The sequence below is a fragment of the Haliotis asinina genome, chromosome 10 (genome assembly GCF_037392515.1).
Source record: "Haliotis asinina isolate JCU_RB_2024 chromosome 10, JCU_Hal_asi_v2, whole genome shotgun sequence".
Taxonomy (NCBI): Eukaryota; Metazoa; Mollusca; class Gastropoda; order Lepetellida; family Haliotidae; genus Haliotis; species Haliotis asinina.
In genome coordinates, this window is record NC_090289.1 from 57,072,229 (window position 1) to 57,097,081 (window position 24,853).

Genomic DNA, 24,853 nt, shown 5'->3' on the forward strand with positions numbered 1-24,853 from the left:
ACATGTAGTAACAACTTATCGGGCTGGCTAATCGAACCGAATTTAATACGACAGACAAGCCTTTATCAGAGCTACCACTGTAAACTAAATAGCCACTCCATGTTTCGTAGTATGTATCTTGACGTTCGATTCAGAAAGGTTCCCTTGGTTCAAATGTTCTCCAGATTCCGGGGTCTCAGGCAACTCAGAGCTGATCCTTGTGGACGATGGCAGGTGATTGGAATCCTCGTCAGTATTGTGGCTGCTGGGATCGGATTTGGCGCGGGGATGATCCTAAGGGGTTTAAAGGATGACGAGATGACGTTGACAGGGTGCAACTGGGAGGATGTCTACCTGAAGTCTCGTGGGAGGTCCAGCATCTATAGATGTAGCTTGGTCTGGGGTATGAATGGTCTCACATGGGTGTCATATCTGGGAGTCACGGTCCGTCTAATACAATCATATAGAGATGTAAGTGTATATGGGCACGTTGCATGTATGTCGTTAACGAAATTGCATCACATTAGAACATACAACGCACACAAACACAAACACACACACACACACACACACACACAAACACACACACACACAGACACAAACACAAACACAGACAAACACAAACACATCATTGTTATTTGATATATGAACTTTTGGCAAACTAGACCTTTCATATTTTGGTTACGGGTGGATATATTATTGGTCTTGCTTGAAGGTTTAATCGACGGATATCGATGGATACCTTAACGAGTTGGCCATTCAACCGTTGTTATAGCATGTCGAGTTCAGAAGTAAATCAAGCTTTTGCGTTATATCATACTACTCTTCCATCCAAAGTTATCACATAGCTTTATGTCGCAATGACTAAAACCATGCTTGCATTGTATATGGGTTGTTCGTATAGCCTGATGGCTCCTTTACGCCTCTGGGGTAAAGAGAACCTCAGACTGGACGAATGGTATCACATGTAGCATACTCAAGGAAGAAGATGTAAGTTGGCAAGTCAACGTGCCTAAAACACGACGATGGTCATTAACCTGAAGTAGATTTTAGGTGCTCTGGATCATCGTTAGCGTTCTATGAGTAGTAAATACATGTAAGCAATATTAACAATAACACAACAACAGATCTTTGGGGGAACACCATTAACAAATCAAGCAATGTAATTTATCATCACTAACACTGATAACGCCAAAGAAGAACTTGTTTTCATTGCCACAAGTAATGTAAAATTACAGTGGCAGGTGTGATGTATGAACAGAAAACATTTTATACTTTCGTGTCTTAACGATAGCACAAATCACTTTTCAAGTGAAAGACTGGCTCGGGCTTGTCTGTCCCGCTGTTGTGCAAGATACCCTTTTACCAGTTGTGCAAATGTAACGGTATAATTTCTCGACAGAAGTGCAAACAGAAAGTATTCGAACGTTGTACTGATCATTAGAGCATCTGTGGGATAATCTAAGGTGGAAATATGACAACAGAGACCATCAAATGCCTCATTAGATCATCAATCATTAAAACAAGTGGCGGGTAACCTCGGGTGGACAGCTGATGGCAGAGGCCCAACCTCACGTCCGATCCTTGGGTAGATCTTTAGGCATGATGGCGGGCAATACCAAAGGCAACTATACACATCAGAATATGCCTTGATATGTCATAGATGTTTCCCCTAACATGTCTGACACACTAGATCCACACATTGGACGACATACGACGTCATAAAGCGTTCACTTCAAACGTTGCCCTGTTTCCAGTCGGAAGTATGTGTATTATTCTAGTTTGATTATTTTTGCTATGTTATTTTTGCTATGTTATTTTTGCTATGTTATTTTTGCTATGTTATTTCTTTCCAGCTCTCGCAATCAGGTTTAAGCAATACGGCGTTATTGCAACACCGACAACGAACACTGAGAGTGACGTTCAACTGCGTTTTGCTGGCCTTGATCTTTACTACATGCTGGACTCCAATGATCACAGTGAGCCTATTGTACCAGATCACAGACATTGACCTTGATCATATCCACGACTTCACCCTAATTCCGGCTCTGTTGACATGCTTGCTAAATCCCGCAATAAATGGCCTTATGATGAAGAGCGTTCTCTCAAGACTCAAAAGGGTACATATGACACTTCAGAAGATTCAAATATTTCTCTAGTTATTGCTACAAGGTGAAGGGGGTGGGGCTGAAGGAGTAACGGTGGGGGCGGGGAGGGTGTGTGAAGAAGGGGAGGAAGATGGACACTAAGTAAGTGGAAGAGGAGATGCAGTAGTTGTTCCTTTGGAGCGCTAGAAACCTTTGATCATGTGTTCACCTACTTCTGTCCAGATAGGTCTACACCATCCTTGTGCTCTCAGAATTCTCTGAAGCGGTAAAGGTGATAGTCACTGCTCTAAATCCGTCTTTCCTCTCACAGACGTTAGTAACTGAAATACTGTAACAGGTGTCATTATGTACTAGATCTAATATAAAATCTAAAGTGTAAACACTTTCGTGTATTTTGTAAATGAATATTGATTATATTTGCAGGTTCCCAGCTTACAACGTCTAGGCACCAGACAGGTAAAACAAAGGGACACGGATTCAGAATCCCAGAACAAAGCTTCAGTGGTTGAAAGGGGCACTCGGAATTCCAGCCGCTCTACCAGTTCTGCTTGTATCAAACCATCATCAGATTTCCAAGCAGACTGTAAGATGTTTCAAGAATAGATCCGAAATGCTGATCGGAGAAGTTTTCGTGATTCCCTGGTCAGCTGTAGGATCCCCACGGGGTGCTGTTGTGACCTCTGGTTCCCTAGCCTCGATCTCGTAAAGCATTTATGTAAGTCTATCTCAGCACTAAGAAGTAACAAGCCACATTAACCAACTTTGGAAGAATCAATTTCCAAGAACTGGTGGCATTGCTGAGAAACAAACGAGTCATATTTTACTTATTATGTTTCATAAAATGTTTGAGAGTGATGTTCCAGGTGCAGGGAAGGGAGAGCTATTTTTCGTCTGTTCGGTGATACCAATGATACCAACAATTACAGAGGTATATCTCTCATCGACACAACATACAAAGTGTTCACGTCCATTCCTAACGCTAGACGACAGAGGTGGAGTGAGGACAACAATATCATTGATGAATATCCAACAAAATATATACATGTATGATATTTGATGGCATTTTTCTGCCTATAGTGTGTACTGGAATCTGTACTTTACCAAGAAGGTGTAATCCATAACATATGTTACATCTGACCACTTACTAAACGACATTGTGTAAACTATAGCATCAAACTGTCAGATTATTGAAGATGTACAGCATGACGTGCAAATAAGTTCTCAAAATGGGCAATGCAACAAGCGTTACTATGGTTATGGGACAATGCTGGCAGAGCCCTTCTCCAACTTAAGGGCTACCACAAGGGCTACAAGAATTGACAAGGTTACAAGTATTTCTCCAGCTACCTGGTGACGTCCTACCACTATGCCCCGTACCGCAGTTCACTTCCGCCCCCAGGACCTAAACCCCATCACGGCCTACATCATATTTGGGATGAGTTGGGAAGACGAACCTCAACCTACCTTGTAAGAACCTGCCAGATGACGATAACGTTAAGATAGAGGGTTTCCGATCCGTTATTACGGCGAAACCAGGAGTTCACATTCGTTTTTAATTGATGTTTTAGGTAGTCGCTCGCATAGGGGCTATGTTTAGACATGCATTGTTTCCATTGAAATGATGCTGCGATCCCATTTTACCGTCAGTGTTAATACCAAGATGATAATATTACACACCTTTTCGTATCATAATGCATAGACACCCGCTGTGGGAATCAATGCCAGTTTTACATTTAGTGTTTCTTCTCGTTTATCCAAGAGGTCATTAAGAGTAAGTGGCCTCAATAGTTTTTCAGAGTTCGGCCAGAGACTCGTATTATAGGATTTTAGAAATGTATAGTCAGCATAACGAAGTTTGCCTGTACATTAACTTATCACATTAACAGGGATTTGTAAACATCCCACAAACCGTTGTCTTATGTTTTTATGTTTTGCTCTGCAGACCACACTGAAAGATAATTGTCCTACACCAATACTTTAGGTGTTAGATATTGTACTCTCTTCCTTAGTGAGCATTTTGTTGTGTCTTAATAAAAGCCTCCTTTCTTGATAAACAATGTATCGTGGTCTTATTTATTTCTGCAATGAAACAGTGCATGTGATTAACTTAGTCAAAGTGTTACATGTTTTCACACAAACAGTCAATCACTATCTTAAATACAAAATATGTTTAAGAATTGGTGTATTTAAACATAAATCTCAAATGATGAGGTAAAGAGGAGCTAAACAAGACCACACAACACTTTTTTCCACTAAAATATTTATTCTCATTTAAAATATCCATGTATGATCATATCATATGAATAAAACATCACTCGCATATCAAACTCAACACTGACACAATGACAGCTGGACTGGAGAAAGTAAATAACAGCAAAGCCAGTATATGGACTAAGCAGCACTGGCCACTGAATGCACAGAAAAGTCAAACTATGTTCACAATTATTGGTCCAGATCTTATTACAGTAATGACATATAATGTACAATACAAAAGTAAACTGGATGATTACATTTTTTCAAGCACTGGTGTAAGGACACACATGAACAATGGTACATGACTTCAGTCATTTGAAAGAGATGTGACTTTGTATCCATTTGAAATTCTTATTGAAAATTAAGCATACCAGTTTTCATCGCCAGTGTCACTGAATAGGTAGGATGCTCGTCTCTGTTGAAAACACAGAAGACTAACAGAAGTCTTCTCCACAAAAAAAATATAAAAAATAAAAACAAAAAGAAAAAAAAACCAACAAAAAAAAAAAAAAAAAAAAAAAAAAAAAAAAAAAAACCAAAACAAACAAAAAAATGAGACTGACAATGCTAAGATTGCTTTGTAAAACTGGGTCTAAGAATGTGGTTATGTCAAAAAAAAAACCACACAAGTTTCTCTCTACAATTAAATCAAATGACTTAATCAGTTAGGAATCAACAAAAAGATATCGTTTTAAAAAGAGTTCCTATGATACAACTAAACAGTGGAGATCAAGTTAGGCTTTACAGAATAACCACCAAACAAGGAACTGAACATGGTGCAGGTAACAAATGTACACATCCTCCACTAGGCTACCTTCTCTTTTATCATACTGAGACAATGTTCTAGGGTTTAAAATTGGGATAACACGACTAGCAAGTGATTCTTCAAAGGCATTTAGAAGTTGGCATAGTAACACAGTACAAATTTTTAGGATAGCAACTTCTTGGGTTTATTTTTCACAACGTTTCGGGGCTTGTCCTAGCCCCCTCATCAGGTTGAGCTGAACTGAACAGCTGAACAGTTCAGCTCAACCTGATGAATTCAGCTCAATCTGATGAGGGGGCTAGGATAAGCCCCGAAACGTTGTGTAAATAAACCCAAGAAGTTGCTATCCATAAAATTTGTACTGTACAACTAGGAAGTGTTATACCCAATAAACTCTATAAGATCTTGATATTGCACTTTCCAATTTAACAGTGGTAAATAGCAGTAGCAGTCGTTACGAATGCCCTCTCATACACAGAAACTGCGACTTCAGTGCAACAGTTAAATCACAGTGTGGAATCTTATGTATAGAAAATGTGATAACATCATTGACCAGTTTGTGAAACCCATGAGCCTGCTCTTGCTCTCAGACCAACGCTAATCATCAGGGTGAATCATGGATTCAAAGGCATGATAACAGATCCTGACATAGCTGAGGCAGAGAGTACAGTGACCAACCATAGTTGGTTGTTACAGAACACCCCCTACAGCAATAACCATTCACACAGCATGACCAGACGATGCCCTTTGATTACAAAAGCTTCATGATTTCTCGTTCAACATCAAGTTGTTCTCGAACACATTGTTCCTGTAAGTGCACATGACAAAGTCGATTGCATTAAGTGTGAGATGCCACATTGTTAAAGTAGGGCAATTTTGTACTCAGTTCCCTATGAAATGAAATGAAAAACTCTCAGGAGGAGACTGATAACTGAGTGAAAATGGTATCCGCATGAAGATAGGGACTAAATATCACACAAGTAGGGAGGTGCACAGCAAGATCATATACAAACCTAAATACATCCAGCATCAATCACAGATGTAACATGTACAACAGATCACTGATAGGAACAACAGGAACTCTCCATACAGGACAAAAACCTGCTACATGGGACATATCCTTTGATGTAGACTGCTCTGTATCAATGACAGATCAGTTATTATTTATCAGTTCCTACAAGACATTCGTCTGGACATAAGGAATTAGCAAGGGGACAAGTCTCAAATACAGTTCACATACACAACATTTCATTTAAGTCCAATTCTCAAATATATTTGAGGATTTCTACAAACAAATTGGATACCCCCAGCTGCACAAAAGACACTGATCCGTCTGGTTTTCTCCATCACAATACATATCCAGTGGTGTTTTGTGAACATCTATGATGGGACTGTACATGTATCAGACTCGGAAACGAAACAATAATGTTATTACATCCTAGCATCACCAGCTACTACATACTCATAAAGACTTATAGCCAGTGAAAGAAACATCATGTCAAGCTAGTGACCGAGTCACAACCAAGAGATCGTTCCTGCAGGCAGTTCTGTTCTTCTGCCAATGTATCTATCCTACACAGCAGCAGAGATCAGGACAGACTGCGAGCCCATGTGGTGTATGTTCGTGAGGCTGATCCCCCGCCTGGGGACCAGGGGGAACTCCAGTCGTGGATGGGAATATCAGTCTCATACACTTTAGATGCAGTCTTGTTGTAAACTGGGAGGTGTTCATTGGCTTCATCTGATAACACCTGAAATTAAATACAAAATATGCTTAAGGTAGGGGAGACAACTCTGATAAAAAACCAAAAACAATGCTGAGCATACTTACTGAATACCTGTATATTTGCAGTAAATACAATCAACAGCATTAGCTATTTGTTACCTACTTTAAGATAAATGACAGCATCAGTTCCATATCCCTCCACAGAGTTTAGTACTAAGTCGCCCTGGAAGTATCGAGCATAGAGCCTGGACAGGGGCAGGCCGTACCCATAGCCAGCCTGGAATAACACAAGAAAACATGAATAACATGCACATACTTGCACACACATTCACACAGAAACAATCCAGCATAACACGGAACAGTAATCAATGGTAAGTTTGATACTGAAGAAGTGTGATTTTTGGTCAACAAATCAGCAACAATACAGCAAAGCATAACAGATATAGATTTCAAACATACTTGCCTCTAACAACACATGACAATTAAGTACAAACCAAAGGTTGGTTTAAGTCAGAAGTTGAGGCTAAACTGAACAGCATGTGTGAAGTTCATACACAACACCAGAGCACAAGTCTCACATATCTGTCATGGCTAAAGCTATCAAGAATCACAGGTCACCAGCAGACAATGTTATGCAAATTCATCTTCATGTTGAAAATATCTAAATTTTTGTCTGAGAATAGTGAGATGAAACTTATAAACTTGAATATGGTGGTGATAAGCTTACGAACATAAACTTCAGATTTTGTATTTCAACCATGATCATAGGTTAGCTGCATGCCCAGCAGACAGAACTGCTGCATAGTGAGCTGTCAGAATGCAGAGATATTGGCAATACATGAAGTATTCTTCAGTGATCAGAACACTGGAAGGGAGAGAGAATACACACCAGTGGTGCTGACCCCTCCCCAGAGCGGTCAGGCTGGGGGGCAGTGGAGTACATATACTGGAACAGTTGATCAACCTTGGACCTGGGCACTCCTCCACCCACGTCCGACAGTTTGATTGTCAGATCTTCACTTCCCTTGGATATCATTACATTCAGTTTGGGTACATCACCGTCCGGAGGGCTGTGTTCCACCACAGCTCGCATGGCATTCTGCAAGAGAACAACATCAGTCAGCTAACAGGTCTACATGGTGAAGAGTAACACTGACCACACCCTGGCTTGAACAAGGAAAACATAGCCTGAAATGGTCAAGCATGTACTACATCTTCATTAACGTGAGGAGTGGCCATTCACATTGTGTTTCAAGGTTATTTCATTTATACTAAGAGGAAAATGTGTATGTGTAAGTAGTGTACATATGCGTGGTGAACATGTGAGTGATGTACGTGTGAGTTGTGTATGCGTGAGTGTTGTACATGTGAGTGCTGTACGAGTGAGTGACGTACATGTGAGTGATGTATGTGTGAGTGGTGTGTGTAAGTGATGTGTGTGTGAGTGGTGTACGAGTGAATGATGTAGATGTGAGTGATGTACATCTGAGTAGTGTATGTGTAAGTGGTGTATGTGTAAGTGGTGTACATGTGAGTGATGTATATGGAAGTGGTGTGAGTGAGTGAGTGAGTGAGTGAGTTTAGTTTTACGTCGCACTTAGCAATATTCCAGCTATATGGCGACGGTCTGTAAATAATCGAGTCTGGACCAGACAATCCAGTGATCAACAACATGAGCATCGATCTGCGCAATTGGGAACCGATGATATGTGTCAACCAAGTCAGCTAGTCTGACCACCCGATCCCGTTAGTCGCCTCTTACGACAAGCATAGTCACCTTTTATGGCAAGCATGGGTTGCTGAAGGCCTATTCTACCCTGGGACCTTCACGGGTCTGGAAGTGGTGTACATGTAAGAGGTATATGTGTAAGTGGTGTACATGTGAGTGGTGTACATGTGAGTGATGTACATGTACGTGGTGTATGTGTGAGTGGTGTACATGTAAGTGATGTATGTGTAAGTGGTGTACATGTGAGTGATGTATGAGTGAGTGATATACGTGTGATTGGTGTGCATGTGAGTGGTGTATGTGTGAGTGATGTATATGCAAGTGGTGTATGTGTGAGTGGTGTACATGTAAGTGGTATATGTGTAAGTGGTGTACATGTAAGTGGTGTACATGTGAGTGATGTACATGTAAGTGGTGTATGTGTGAGTGGTGTACATGTAAGTGGTGTACATGTAAGTGATGTATGTGTAAGTGGTGTACATGTGAGTGATGTACATGTAAGTGGTGTACATGTAAGTGGTGTATGTGTGAGTGGTGTACATGTGAGTGGCGTATGTGTGAGTGGTGTACATGTAAGTGGTGTACATGTAAATGACGTATGTGTAAGTGGTGTACATGTGAGTGATGTACATGTGAGTGGTGCCCATGTAAGTGGTGTACATGTAAATGATGTATGTGTAAGTGGTGTACATGCGAGTGATGTACATGTGAGTGATGTACATGTGAGTGGTGCACATGTAAGTGGTGTACATGGAAATGATGTTTGAGTAAGTGGTGTACATGTAAGTGGTGTACATGTGAGTGGTGTACATGTGAGTGATGTACATGTCAGTGGTGTATGTGTGAGTGGTGTACATGTAAGTGGTGTATGTGTGAGTGGTGTACATGTCAGTGATGTACATGTAAGTGGTGTATGTGTGAGTGGTGTACATGTGAGTGATGTATGTGTAAGAGGAGTACATGTGAGTGATGTACATGTGAGTGGTGTATGTGTGAGTGGTGTACATGTGAGTGGTGTACATGTAAATGATGTATGTGTAAGTGGTGTACATGTGAGTGGTGTACATGTGAGTGATGTACATGTAAGTGGTGTATGTGTGAGTGGTGTACATGTAAGTGGTGTATGTGTGAGTGATGTACATGTGAGTGGTGTATGTGTGAGTGGTGTACATGTGAGTGGTGTATGTGTGAGTGGTGTACCTGTAAGTGGTGTACATGTAAATGATGTATGTGTAAGTGGTGTAGATGTGAGTGGTGTACATGTGAGTGATGTACATGTAAGTGGTGTATGTGTGAGTGGTGTACATGTAAGTGGTGTATGTGTGAGTGATGTACATGTGAGTGGTGTATGTGTGCGTGGTGTACATGTAAGCGGTGTACATGTAAACGATGTATGTGTAAGTGGTGTACATGTGAGTGGTGTACATGTGAGTGATGTACATGTAAGTGGTGTATGTGTGAGTGGTGTACATGTGAGTGGTGTGTGTGTGAGTGATGTATGTGTAAGTGGTGTACATGAGAGTGGTGTACATGTAAGTGGTGTACATGTAAGTGGTGTATGTGTGAGTGGTGTACATGTAAGTGGTGTATGTGTGAGTGGTGTACATGTGAGTGATGTATATGTAAGTAGTGTACGTGTGAGTGGTGTACATGTGAGTGATGTATATGTAAGTAGTGTATGTGTGAGTGGTGTACATGTGAGTGATGTATATGTAAGTAGTGTACGTGTGAGTGGTGTACATGTGAGTGATGTATATGTAAGTAGTGTATGTGTGAGTGGTGTACATGTGAGTGATGTATATGTAAGGAGTGTACGTGTGAGTGGTGTACATGTGAGTGATGTATATGCAAGTAGTGTACGTGTGAGTGGTGTACATGTAAGTGGTGTACATGTGAGTGATGTACATGTGAGTGGTGTATGTGTGAGTGGTGTATGTGTGAGTGGTGTACATGTGAGTGGTGTACATGTAAATGATGTATGTGTAAGTGGTGTACATGTGAGTGATGTATGAGTGAGTGATATACGTGTGATTGGTGTGCATGTGAGTGGTGTATGTGTGCTTGTCTGGAGATATGCTTGTTTAAAGTGCTAGAACACTGAAATATCATGCCACAGATAATGTACATAAAAAGCCCATCTCAATGCTAATTCACATCTGTATTCTTCTATATCAGGTTTCAAATGGGATGTCATGCTACATAAGTTTCATTAATCGATATGTATCTCAATGCATGCATACTGATGCAATGCTGTATCATGGTATCTCTTGGTTTTAAGCATGTGATAAAGAATTTGTACCTACGGCACAACAATAAGTTACAGCCTGATATGAGACCCACCTTAAACAGTTCGAACAGCATGTGATAGAGGTGAGAAGGTACATACACCATACTGATTGTGGACTCTTTCTCTAGTGCTGAAAACATACAGGTGCGCAAGGTTAGAGTATGTAATGAATGAATGTTGTTTTTGATGCATCAGCAATACTGCAGCTATTCGTGTGAGGTTAGCGTATGTAGGTTAGATCTATATCTCTTTACAATTTCTTAATCAAATGCTTAATAAGAAAATGGTCTAATATTCCACGTTCACTTGCCAAAATTTCTCTGTCCTGATTGCAAACACCATAACAGAAAAATTTTCAAAAACAATGTCAAAACATCGTAACATGTGAGCAAGACAATGCATTAACACATCTTACGATTTTTTGTTATGATTTCCACTTCTGGTGAGATGAGGTAGTACTGGTCACAGAGAAATCGAGCATTCTCATACGCATCTGGAAGCAAAACACACATCTCATAATGAACAAAACCAAAACCAATTACTTCTGAAACAACATTGATAATATGCTTCTTTTTTCCAAAGTACTCACTACATTTCTACCAAAACGATTAACTACCTACAAAAGAAAAATGTTTGAGGAAAGCCTGAAGTTGCTATCACACTAATAAAGAATCCAGACAGACCAACATTCATAGACACCCACATCTGGTATGTGGAAATGAGGCAACTCAGTAAACACCTGTGCCACCCATAACCATCATAATAGTAGGATATTATCTATGAGAACATGTTTTGACTAAAACCTACCCTGCACAACGTCCAACACATTACAGTTGGGATCAATGCAGCCTATATGTCGTGGGTGGGCAAGCTGAGAGCCAAACAACAGAGCTGAAAACAAAACGTTACCATGGTAAAGCAGGAACTTATGCATGTAATTACGCATCAACACAATGTTATAAGTTATCATATCATGTGTCGCGGGAACTATGGGGTTTTATCAGTGCCAAGTAAGGTTGTAAGGTCTGGCTTGGGGAATACAACCTTATGAGAGACTAAGTAACTCAAGTTTATTACCGATTTTGGCCCTTAGTGGAATCGTTAAAAACATGAAAGACACAAATCAGGGTGCAAGGTTTAAGTTGCCAGACGTTAGTTTCAGCAACCTTGTTTCGAGATAACAAAAATTCAATGTCCTCATAAGGTGAGAAAGCCAGCTTAGTCCGAACCTTTCAATAAATCACAATGACAGACACAATGCCATTACTCACTGTGCTGATTGATGAGCATCCGGATACTGATCCTGCTCATGTAGAATCGGTCCAGGAAGTACTGGATGCGGTTGTTGGTGTTGCTGTCTACTCCATACGTCTCCTTCAGCTCAATGATGCCCTGAAAAACATTTACGTCACAATAGTTATACACTGCCTAACATTCACATCACAATATCAAACAGTAACCATTATAGTACACATGTTATGTCAAACATTCACAGTCAGAACACATAGTGTGTTATACCCTGTCAAACATTTACAAGTGAATAGTCATGTCTTCTGAACCTGTCACCATGACATCATTAAATCTATCAAACACTGATATCATAACAGCTGATACACAGTTACACTCTGTCCAACATTCCTTATTATTATACAGAGAGTTTTTTTTCTTTTCAGTCTTAGTTGGAATAGCATCTTTCTTTATTTGTTTTTAATCCATGCAACACTTCAACTATATGCCATCTCAACACAATATCCCATCTGACAGCCAAGTACGGTAAAAATGGCACACATCTCTTCATTATGATGAAGCTAGTATTACAACATGCATATATAGTCGCTGTTACATGCATATATATGTGCAGGTTGTGGGATAAGAACAGTCGCTGTTTTGCTGGTTAGATAATAATAACATCATTTATTAGTTTTTCTTGTGGGTAAATAGGTACATTATTTGACCATGTAACATTAAGCAAAAGTAAAATTCATTCCTCAGAAATATCTTTGAAAGATATTGGATCACTTTCTCCTGGTTTTGAAAAGTGTAATTTTCTGAATAAAATTGATATTTTATACTTATCCTGACTCATGCTTGATTGCTTATCTCCTCTTCCTGGTGAAGATAGAGGAACACCTGAAATCTTTTGAAGTTCCCTTCAAACAGAAAATTCACATTGACTCCTACAATCGCCCAATACAAGAATATGAGATTTCAGCGTGTCTGTGAGGAGCAGCTGAGAGAGCTTTCGTCAAGAGTCAGGATAAGCATAAAATATCAGTTTTATTCAGAAAATTACATATTTTTCCTTATCCTGACTCGTGCTTAATTGCTTACAGAATCCAACAGAAACAGCTGTGGGTTAGACCACACTGGATTCTGCAAATTATGTCCAATAATTTCCCCCTAAAGGGAAATTGTAACAGTGATAATTCGGTCCTATTCTTCTCATATTCATTGCAAATTTTTGGGGGGAATCACATCCAGTCGCACTTGTCTTCCATAGAAGGCCTCTTTGACTGGCATGTGATGCATCAAAAGTAACCAGTGTCCTGATAGTTTCTGATGCAACTAAATGTCAAGATATAGCAATCTAGACTAGTTGCAACCCTTCTTCATGTAGAAATATCTTCATAACAAGCACAGGGTCCTAATCACTCCTGCTCGTCTATTCAAGACGTGTGCATGGGCTTTCCACCAATATACTCCGCAGAGCAAGTCACGTGATAAATCGGGTGAGTAAAGTCAGTGTCTTCGGGGAACTGTTAGTTGCTGAGCAACGACAAATGGCCCAAACTGATGAATGCCAGTGATGTCCTCCATGGCTATGTCTCACAGATAATGGTTGGCAAACACCGTGTTTGACTTCCAAAAGCAGCCCTCCATTAGAGTAGATAGCAAGCAATTTCCATGTAGCGCTAGTGTAGAAGCTAGGGCTCTGACTTCATGCGGGATAGAGGCTCGCGGAGGGTCTAATCCTGCTGCTTTATATGCTCTGAGTATAACAGCTCTGATCCACACTGAGCGTTGCGGAATACTTCTGTAGGTGTCTCAGTAGACAAAGGGATAAATAGGTGCTTGAACCGTTGTCTTCTAGACTTGGTATGTGCAACGTATATCTTCAATGACTTGGCTGGACATAATGATAAATCTTGTGTATCCCAAGATTGAAACAAGGCTGTATACAGAACTGTCTATCCAGTTGACCTGGTAGTTGATTCTTTGCGATGAAATCCCATCTTAGACCCAAATGAGCTGTTTCTTGGCGACTTGTATCAAACTTTGTTCGATTAAAGTCCAGAGCATGAATTTCTGACATTCTTGCACCTGTAGCCAGGGCAAGTAAAAATCGCATCCTTTGAGTCAGCATTTCAACTGAGGTCCGTTTGAGTGGTTCATATGCATCACTTGTAAGATGTTGGAGTTAGGTCCCATGCTGGAGCTCTAAATCTGTGTTGTTGATCTTCCAACTTGAATGAGCGTAGTAAGGCAAGAAGCTCTGGTACTTTAGTCAGCTTGGTCCCTGTTCCCACGGTGACGACTGAGCTGAGACTGCCAAGTATGTAGATAATGTAGAGCTTTTCAGACCTATGGAATGACGTAAATAGCATAAATAATCTGCTATTTGAGGATGAGTCACCTTGTTCGATGAAAATCCTTTTTTCCTGGCATATGGTTCAAACCGTTTCCACTTGTCATCATAAAGTGTGAGAGTGGATTTCCGTAAGGCTAAGGCGAATGCTTTCGCTGCTCTCGCCGAATATCCTCTATGTTTCAAACAGGTCTTTATACGTTCCATATGTGAAGACGAAATACAGATGGCTGACCGTGCGCCTGCTTTGTGTGAGGGTGGATGAGAAGATTCTTCCACTCTGGTAATTGTAGTGTTAGTTGTCCTAACTCTTCTATAAGTGTTTGAAACCAATTTCTCATTGGCCAGTAGGGCGCGACCAAAATCAGTTGTAACCCCATCGTTTGTCTGATTTTCTCGATGAATTTTGTAGCAGTACTGGAGGGGGAAACATGTTTAGTGGTTAGAGCATCTGTTGCCCAGGCTAAGTGATCTCGTACTGGTGGTACAAAGGTTATTGTTTGTTCGTAAATAGCCTTGTTGTAAATAGGTCTAATTGCTGTGATCCAATGATTAGTTGAAACGCTTCCAGATAAAGCATCCATTCTGTTGGGGATGGATGAAGAGCACGAGAAAGGGCGTCTGCCATGATATTACAGGCTCCTGGTATGTGACACGCTTTTACTTGAAGATTCAGACTGTCGACTAAGTTGAACAGTTGAAACGTCAGGTGTAGTAGAGAAAGTGATCTCGTTGACCTTTGTTTGTTTACGTAAAAGGCTACTGTTGAGTTGTCCGTGTGGATCATTAACAACTTGTCTTTCAGTGCTACCAACCAGTGGTGGATTGCATGCATGACTGCTTTCATTTCCAACTGGTTGATGTGAAGGGTCTGTTCCTCTTTGTTCCAGATTCCTGCTGCTACCTCGTTTCCTAGATGAGCACCACATCCTTGCAGAGATGCGTCTGCATGGAGATGTTCGTTGAATACTGACTCTAACATATAGGTTCCTGCGCAAACGTTCGATCGGAGAGTACACCACAGCAGAAAGGGCTTCAGACTGTCTTGGAGCAGAACCTGATCTCTGTTGTTGAGATGAAGATTCAAGAAGCGGATGCAAATGAAGTCTTCCTCTTCTGGTTGTGAATTGTTGCATGAAGGCGCCTGCTTTGAATGCCTGTGCTGAGTGCAGTGACGACTGCGTTGAAGAGTTGTCTATGATGCCCGAGGTTGCAGTCGACATCTGCGATGTCTGTTGTAGATGATAAGAGTTCTGAGGCGTTGATAATGCTGTCAGTGTCAATCTAGTTGATTATGTTGATTGATGTCTTGCTCACTCTGTATCATCAACAGAGGCTCATCGAAGATGTGATGTTCTTGTAGAGGGACGATCACTTCCCCATACGATTTCTTCATCGAAGAATGATGATTCTGAGATGATCTTGAAGATGAGGAGACCGTAAGTATAATAAGAGTTCTGCTTCAGACAAATTTATACAAAATTTACAAGAATGAGTATGAGAGCTTACATGCCGGACAAAGTAAATGCGGGTCAACCGCCGACAGCCGTAATCTGCACTGAAAACACAATTTCATCAACTGAGTCTAAGTCTCAGCTGATGAAATACATGTTAGGTAAAGACACAATAATCACAAATTTGTATAATAATAATATATACATACAAGCCAAATACTGCAGTACAACACAAATTTAATTTGAAAGACCAAAAGAATGAAAAACTTATTGCCGTATACAGGATCCAAGATGCCTCCAAAAGCCCTCGGTGACAGGGAGAGAGTCAGTATCATGGCCGATTTGCTGACCATGTGAGCGGGAGGGGAGGTAATTCATGGGTGAGTGGGAATTTTACGTCCGCCTCTTTTAGAAGAGATTTCAGGTGTTCCACTACCTTCGCCAGGAAGAGGAGATAAGCAACTAAGCATGGGTCAGGATAAGGAAAAATTGAAAGTTTCATTGAGAAAGGTCTGTGATGACTGTCTCATGTTGACTCATGTATATTCATACTGTCACACCCTCTCCCCTACCCCGTGTCATCATGCAACATAGACAACATGATAGAACCCAGTCATAAAGCATGCCTCTGCTCTCATCATAACCACTCTTATTACTCTTATTGCATGAAGGTAGGTACAGGTTACCAGGGTAACATCAGATCATCATACCTGAGCCATAGTTTCCACCACATTGGCGTGACGATTTCGTATATGAGTAAGTGTGTCAGTGAAGCTGAAACAAAGTTTGCATGTTATATATTATCAAACACATAAATTGACCAACAACTATAACTTAAAGCTGAAGGTGACAAGAATAAGGCTGACATGTGGATATCAAGGAAGATGAAGACATAGACCTACTTTATCACCACTGCAAATAGCCAACGCGTTCCCTGCCGAGCACTAGTGAGTGTGAGTGAGTAAGTGACAATCCAATGACCAACAACATGAGCATCGATCTGCGCAACTGGGAACTGATGATATGTGTCAACCAAGCCAGCGAGCCTGACACCTGATCCCATTAGTCGCCTCTTACGACAAGCAGAGTCGCCTTTCATGGCAAACATGGGTAGCATCTGCACCCACAGGGTACACCCAATAGCTTCTGTAGCTTTCCAGGAATTTCTAGTAAGAGTAAGAGCATAGTGATCAATGCTGCTCTTCCACTGAGAGTTCAAGGTCAGAATTGGAAAAAATGAAACTCTAAGTGGATGCTTGGTTAGATTATCCCTAGTGAAATAGGCTGGACATTAAGCAATCAGGTCGTCCAGGTAAGCCAAAGGTATGTAATTGTAATAGGTACATATCGTTAAGATGTGATGAATTGCAGACTGCTGTCATTTAGTGGAATGTTGGTAAGTGTAGAATTAAACTTACTCAGTAAGGGACTTGTCACTTGTGTTGTTTTCTTCAAAGTGAAGTAGTTCCTTAAAACTCTGTTCATACCTACAACATCAGAATAAGAAAATGATTTAGTTACTCTGCAATTTACGGATTTGGTTAAAAATTTAAATCCAATCTCTTCACTTGATTTCCTGAAAGTTGAATTGACTGATAAATGAGTATATACCACAGTATGTGACAACATAATAAACAAGGGAAACTGCAAATTCGTCCAGTGGAGCTCAGTATTTGCTGAAAGTGCTTGTCCTTGGGCAATCTCATGCCAGACCTGTAGTCACAATTTGAATGGGCCATGCAGTGAATTTATGTGTCAGTTTATTTTATGAGTTGATTCATTATAATAAACTGCATTTTAAAAAGTAGAGTGTGAAGAGTTCAGTCACAGACTGCAGCTTCTGAACTCTTTGGGTCCTGATGAAATGATGACAAATTTGTATTTAATTCACAACAGGTACCACACTTTATTCCCGGCAACGGACACTGATAACTTCATGATTGTTTCCCAGAAGCAGCATGTAAATTTCTGAACATTACTAACAGATCAAAGTTGTCAACCTTACAAGTCACATTCTATTCTCATTCTTGTGGAACCATCAAAAGCAATATTTTAGCACATATCTGACACTGACTGACAAGATGACAATGTATCTCTTTTCACCACACTGAGATGGCAGGTTGCTAGGGCTTGCATGTAAAGATAAACTCCTGCCTGGATGACAATTACTGATGGGATACACAGTGTCATTGAGAAAGTGATCAAATGTAACATTCATCCTATCTGGGATTACACTTTCTGGAGATAAGGTACCCGACTCCAAGGGTGTGGGTTGAAATCCCGGACAGTACTCGAGTTAATAAAAGCAATAGATTATGAACTTTACTGAGAAAGTTTACTCTCAGATACAACATATGTTCCAATTACAGGTGGGTTGCAGGTACTGCGTCACAACACCTGCATCACAATGTGTCACAGTTGGGCTACAGCAGTGGAACTTCATGTGCAGCTTGCTGGCATTCAACAGCTTGTGTCCAACACATTCATTCAGGTTTGTTGTAATCAACTTGTACCATTATCCATACACAGTAAACATTCTGTTGTGAGAGTGATGCATGACCATGCTTGCATGAGGAATTATATGTCATGCTGTTCCTGTACTAAATGAATAGGGGTGGTGGGGTAGCCTAGTGGCTAACTCGTCACGCCGACGAACCGGGTTTGATTCCCCTCATAGGTACAATATGTGAGGCCGATTTTCTGGTGTCCCCCACCGTGATGTCGCTGGAATATTGCTAAAAGCGGTGTAAAGCCAAACTCACTCACTCACTAAGTGAATAATACTGTTTTACATCTGACCACTCTGACAAAGAATGATTGAAATGCATACATTCAGTTATTACATGTTGGTCAGATGAGTGAATATGTTTCGAACAAATTCAATAAAATCATATCAACTTATGACAATGTTAAATCGCCAATGCTGGTTATCACCCAGAATGTGAAGATCAATCAGTCAGTATCAATATCAATAATTGTAGCTCAGTTGTTTATATTGCAGGTTTACTGCAGGCATTGTTTACACCTTGAATCAACAAACTGATCAATAAGAATATACTTTCTAAAATTTAACTGAGGTCTTAGTCTTTGTGAATATAAATTAATCTCCTGCGGATACTGATAAGTACTGATGCAAGTGAGATCGATTGATTGACCGCCTCAGCTCTATGAACTTATCAAAAATGCCCATTGAGAAGAAAAAGCAGAACTTTTGCTTACTTTCAGTACCAGATCTGCAAACCAAATACATAAACAAAGTGGCTTTAGATATGACCAGAAGTGATGTTGACCTAATAAGTCAGTCAGTCTGTTCCAGTCCTAACTTCAGGTACCCACACTCACTATTGAGGGCTGTCACATTGCTACACAAGAACAAATCAATACACAAAGATAGGCATCATGAAAATACCCTTTCAACATAACCAGTGGAAACTAATCATTTATTGATTATAACCCACAGGTGACAGTTATCCAGTTTTTAGCTATATGGCAATCGCTACAAGTAAGAGTTTATGTTGAAATACAGGTGAAAGAGGGCATTGGACACAGGGACACTGCTGAATGGAAAGATTATTGGTGACAGTGAAAAAGCTGGTTCATCTTGTCTGTCCTTTGGTGCTCACAAATCAATACACAGTGAGGCAGCACTGAGCGACTCACATCACTGCAGCAGTGTTACATCATTTGTTCTCTGCATCAATTAGCATTCTCTTCCAGTTCCACAATATGACATTAGGAGTAGACGACATATTACCGAGAAATCAATAGTCATACTCATAGTCTTGAGTATTTAACATAGTCTTGGACAACATACACAATTTGGTTAACAAAAGGATCTCGACTTCATTAAACTGGAACATGGTCAAAGAGAGGGTTACAGTGCCAATAGACATGGTTGGATGAGCACTGCAAGGGATTCAGGGTATAGCCACAATAAATCATTATTAACTGTAGGTCCTGAATGTATAGAAGTGCTTACCAACTCATGACAAGGGAGACTGAAGGCATCTGCAGAAGGTTCTCAGGAAGATGGTTGATCTCCTTCATAATGTTAGCCATTCTTACGGGAAGCTCATTTCGCAGGAAGTTAAACGAGAGCTCTTGACTTCCTGTCTTGCTCCCTGAAAGAAGACAGGGCAAAGACCTTCTATTACTCGATTCAAACAATGGAACTTTAAATCACTGACAATTCTGATTATGTGTTAACTTGCAGAATCAAGAAGTTAACCCCTTTGGGTGGCTACAAGGCAGAAAATATGTAAACCAAACAATGACATGCCATGCTTACTACTTTAGTTCATTTGTCAAGTGGTATATCTGAGCTTCACTGAAATAATATTTATGAGATCAAGGTGGTCCACTGTATATCTGTCCCAGGACATGCATTTCATAGACAATGTCACCAGAAAGCAAGAGCACATGCCAAAGGCACCATGATCACATTTCAAAGTCTGGTAGCCTCTACACAACAATGATTCTTGCATATCTAACTTTCAGGACATGACCACAGAACTTCATCAACAAATAAATGAAATTACTGTCACCTGCAGTTGGGATGATTAAACTTTAAAAAGGTGTAACTGGGCTTAACAATAGCTAATCTGTATGCAGTGTCATGTGTAGGCTTTCATAGCTGGTTGTAACTAGATACTGTAGTCATCAGTATTATATTTTGCAACCTGCTGGTTTTGTGTCTTTCCGGTGTTTTCAACTACTCGACGGCTTTCAACTTTTTCTGGTTTATGCCAGCTGTCTACAAACCACATCTCAAGTCGGACAGTGTTATACAATGACATCCGATGAACTTTCTAAACAATATATGCAGATACAGTAAACAGAAAGAATGTGAACTCTTTACAATACATGTATTTGATTTATCATAGGAACATGTAGAGCGGGTTTTTTTCGTTGTGTAAATGAAGTCAGCTGGCTCAGGTCCTAGACGTGCACATGTCTGTATGGAAATGGTTAGCTTATTGATAATTCCCAGATTATATACATAACATGCAAATAGATAACTACAACAAATCCAAAGTGTTATCATTCTTGACTGTATCATCATTCCTTAACACAGTGAATGTCTTGTACAGATGAGGACCCTGATCATTAGATGATCAAAGATTCCTTCAACACTGTAGGGGCCAAGGCAACAAACAGTATGTAAGGTGAGATGCCAACCCTAATTTGGCCCAGTTCGTGTTTTGGTTAGAAGTGATGCAATAATTAGTATTTTGGGGTCAAAATCAGTCTAAATGTTTCCAAAGAATATTCATTTTGAAAAAAATAAACAGATAGTCTAAAAACTTGTAATTAACACCACTATATGCATCAAATTCAATAGTCAGTATCTGCATGATACAGCGCCATACTGAATTAAAGGTGGTTGAAATTTATATTGAGCATGGTATGAACGCCATTTAATGATTTAACTAACTGCATTTTTTTGCTAAAAAATCAGTATAGTCTTACTCCGATTGTGGCTGCATATTTTGTGGGTTTTTTATCGTAACAAATACAAAGAAATAGTATGGGCTGGCATCTCTCTCTGGGAGGAGACATAATCAAGAAAATATTTTAAGTGCTTGTCTGTTGAATGAGTGAGTACACATTGCATAATTCATGTTGAAAATCTCCACAATCATTTTCACGTTTACTTAATGCAAGCTTGAAACTAAGTGCTCTTTGTAACGTAAACTGTTTGCTGAGCCAGATAGTTTTCATTTGCTCAATTTATACCTGGGAGAAATGTAGGAAATATTCTGCTGTGTCTGAAGATGATGATCTTTACTTAATCAATGCATTTTCCTGTCTCAAGCCTGGTGAGTGATATCATGAAAACTTGTGAAAAAGGTATTCAGCCTATAAGCAGCATAACCCTGAAACATTTATACTGTAACACATAATAGTCCTGTTTATCTCCCTGATATCCCTGAAAGAAACTGGAATCACTCTGACAATCTCCAGTGGTTCAATGTAAGATAACTATATTACTTGTGTGGGTGTTTGGGTGTCTTGGTAAAAATGTTGTCAAACATGTATATGATGATCCTGAGAGAAGCAGGCACTGTATAATGCCAAGTGATAGATGATAAAAAAAAGATTGATGACACGAAAAAAAAAAAAATTGAAAAGAAAACCATTTATATTCAGGCTTTCTGTGTTAGTAAGTTAGAGTGACACTAGTTCTGTCAAAATGCTGAAATGTAGTGTCAACCATCTAACCAGACCACTTAGCACTGTAACAGTTTCGCCCATACCCCCCAATCTGACAAGCATACATCACCCTTATTGTAGATTCAATAAACTTGCACCGGTATATAAAAAACAAAACCAAAAACAATCAGTGAAAAGAGGAGGGGTACGGTGGAATTCTTTCACCTTGCACAAGAGGCCTTGGCTGGAGTACGAGTTCATGTGAACTAACTGGGCAAATGATTAAATGAATCTGATCTTCACGATACTTACTGGTTTAGAACCCAATGATTGCCATGCATATGTACATGACATATGTGCATGTATGTATTTAAATACAAAATAAGCAATACTATGTTTTCAAAATAATATGAAACATTAGCATGCGTTCTGACAGTTTATATTTATGCCCAATTTGCTTACCGAACTCTAGTAGTTGTTTCAAAGACAGTGGTGATGGGTTGAAAGTGGCGTACTTTTCAAAAGATGCCCATCTCAGTCCAGACATGACATTGGACATAAATCTGGGTGACAACTTCATCTCTGACAATTAATAGTGTAAACAGTTCAGTGCAAACAAGTCCTTCCAAATTGTTTCTGGGAAGAAGCCACTCGGATGGATATCAAAACAAACATTGAAATATCTATATCCGATCGAACCCGTGCGGTTATCGCGTTCGAACTAATTTTGTAGATGAGGTCAGACTTTGGCCCTGACTGTGTTGGAAAGGAACGGTCGACCCTTGAACAAAACGTGCAAACACAAAGTAATCATTTGTATCTCGGTGACCGACTTTCCGGTAAACAAACAACTGCTGCGACACATGCAACCCGTCATGTAGAATTTGACCCAATTCGCCGTGTTTTGGTTTTGGATGCTATACGGTATACAACTAATTTAGGAAGGTGAAGAAGGAAAACTGTTTCGTTGTCATTTCGATATCAATTTCACAAGGAAGCAATTCAAACATAGTCTCTGTCGAATAAACTATCTTCGTATATATTACGAAAATGTTTCTTTTGCTAAACATTGTGTATTTCCTATCATTCTTAACATGAAAGTGGCAAAAATTGTCTATTTTACAAAGATCGAACAAATAATTCACATTCAACTGCTGAAATTAATATGTCCGTCTGCTATGAGTCCGTTTCTAAATATGCCGAGAGAAATGTGTTATTCAGTACTTCATTACGATGCAGGATAACGACAGAATTAGAAAGGAAAGATTTAGTAGAACGGTTTCGAAATCTTCCTTTGCTCCCCCTTGGCATTTGAAGCCTATTCTAGAAACATTATACAAAATGTTGTTAGGATAATGTATTTAGACTTTGCCCTCTATCGGGGGAAAATTTCGCCAGGGGAGATAATCGTTAACAGCTGATCTGGGGGTCAAGTGAGGGTCACCTTTGTTTTTGAGATCCATTACGCCTCGAAATAACTTGACTTTATGTAATATTCCTTTTATCTTTATGCATGTACACATGCGACCCCCAAATATCAAAATTACCCATGAAGTTATCCTTCTGACGTTTATTATTCAATCGGAAACGTACATTATTCAAAGTAAGACTTCAGTTAGCTAACATATATTTCACTTATTTAAAACAATTCATACGTACACATGTTTAGTAATTTTCCTGACGCAGTGGGCATGGCGCAATGGCTGATGATGACAATGGGGAAAAAATAACGAATAGATAAATTGTGGTTGGTCCATTGAGACACACCTCCATTTCAAGCATGCATCTCTATCTGAAAGCCCTCCGCAGTACACCCAGTGCAGATAGTGTGTGGATGTGTGGACATGCACAGGTACAATGGTGTAGGTGGCACATGGCCGCTGGGGTGACTGACCGGTGATCAGGGTGAGCGTGTAAGCGTGTGTCACACAAAGTGATGATCGAGGTTCCCCCTCTGCTCATCACCCACAGCCATTAAGGCATGGATAAATACCATCTACGTTCGACATGACATTTAACCTTTCAAAACAAACTAGCTATTAAAGTTTTGTTCAAACTTGAGCCGTGGGACTTCCTGTCATCTACGGTCTGTACACCACAGTTTCACTATATGTATTTCACTATGTATACATATTAAATAACTTTAACCTTTTTGATTATGAATACAACACTAAATAAATAAAATATGATCTAATTCACAATAATGAAAAGCGCACGCTATAGGAAAAAATAAATACCATGGTAAATAACAACAAAGTCCTTAATGATATCGCCATGGTTACACCAGAAGAAGAATATTTCTACGTACCAAAATCAATGAATTTTTTGATTGACAGCGGTGATGGGTTGTAGTGAGAGTAGTGTTCTAACATATGAGCGAGGTTCTGAATGGATCTTCTCGCCGTATGAGAACCCATCGTAATATAGTTGAAGCTGATAGTGTATATCGTCCCCGGGGTAAAACTCCATATACAAGCTTGCCGTGGTTTTCTTCATTCGTCTCTACTGAATTCTGTCTCCGACTGTTTCTAACGAGATAAAATTGGCTTATGGCCCTTAACGACGGAAGTTCAGCGAGATTTACACGTGATGTTCTGAATATTCCGTTGGAGTCTCTCCGAGGATATTTACGTTACTTGACCTATTTTAGACGTCACACCTTTCCTAACCAATCACGGCTCGAGTGAGCATTGAAGGCCCACCTTCTATGATAATACTATTGTAAACACCGACGTAGCTCACAGCTGAGCGAGCAAGATGTGCCCAGTTGCAGAGGAAATCATGTCGGTTATCTGAATGTCTGAACTAGGAG

General features: G+C 39.9%; 1 protein-coding gene across 3 annotated transcripts; it reads right to left on the reverse strand.

Annotated features, from left to right (window-relative positions):
- Window positions 1–5,523: 5,523 nt before the first annotated feature.
- Window positions 5,524–24,698, reverse strand: LOC137297966 (pyruvate dehydrogenase (acetyl-transferring) kinase, mitochondrial-like). Of its 3 annotated transcripts, none has more exons than XM_067829973.1 (11): window positions 24,350–24,698; window positions 19,868–20,009; window positions 17,307–17,375; window positions 16,599–16,662; window positions 12,120–12,240; window positions 11,656–11,739; window positions 11,264–11,341; window positions 10,902–10,978; window positions 7,722–7,931; window positions 6,996–7,109; window positions 5,524–6,857 (listed from the first exon to the last, which is right to left on the reverse strand). In XM_067829973.1, exons 1-11 carry the CDS (start codon window positions 24,456–24,458, stop codon window positions 6,696–6,698), a joined length of 1,230 nt encoding a protein of 409 aa, XP_067686074.1. In that variant the 5' UTR covers window positions 24,459–24,698; the 3' UTR covers window positions 5,524–6,695. The 3 variants fall into 3 exon arrangements, with proteins under 3 accessions (XP_067686074.1, XP_067686073.1, XP_067686072.1); XM_067829972.1 differs by having other exon boundaries at window positions 19,868–20,005; window positions 24,346–24,654; XM_067829971.1 differs by lacking the exon at window positions 24,350–24,698 and adding an exon at window positions 22,504–22,947.
- Window positions 24,699–24,853: the final 155 nt, after the last annotated feature.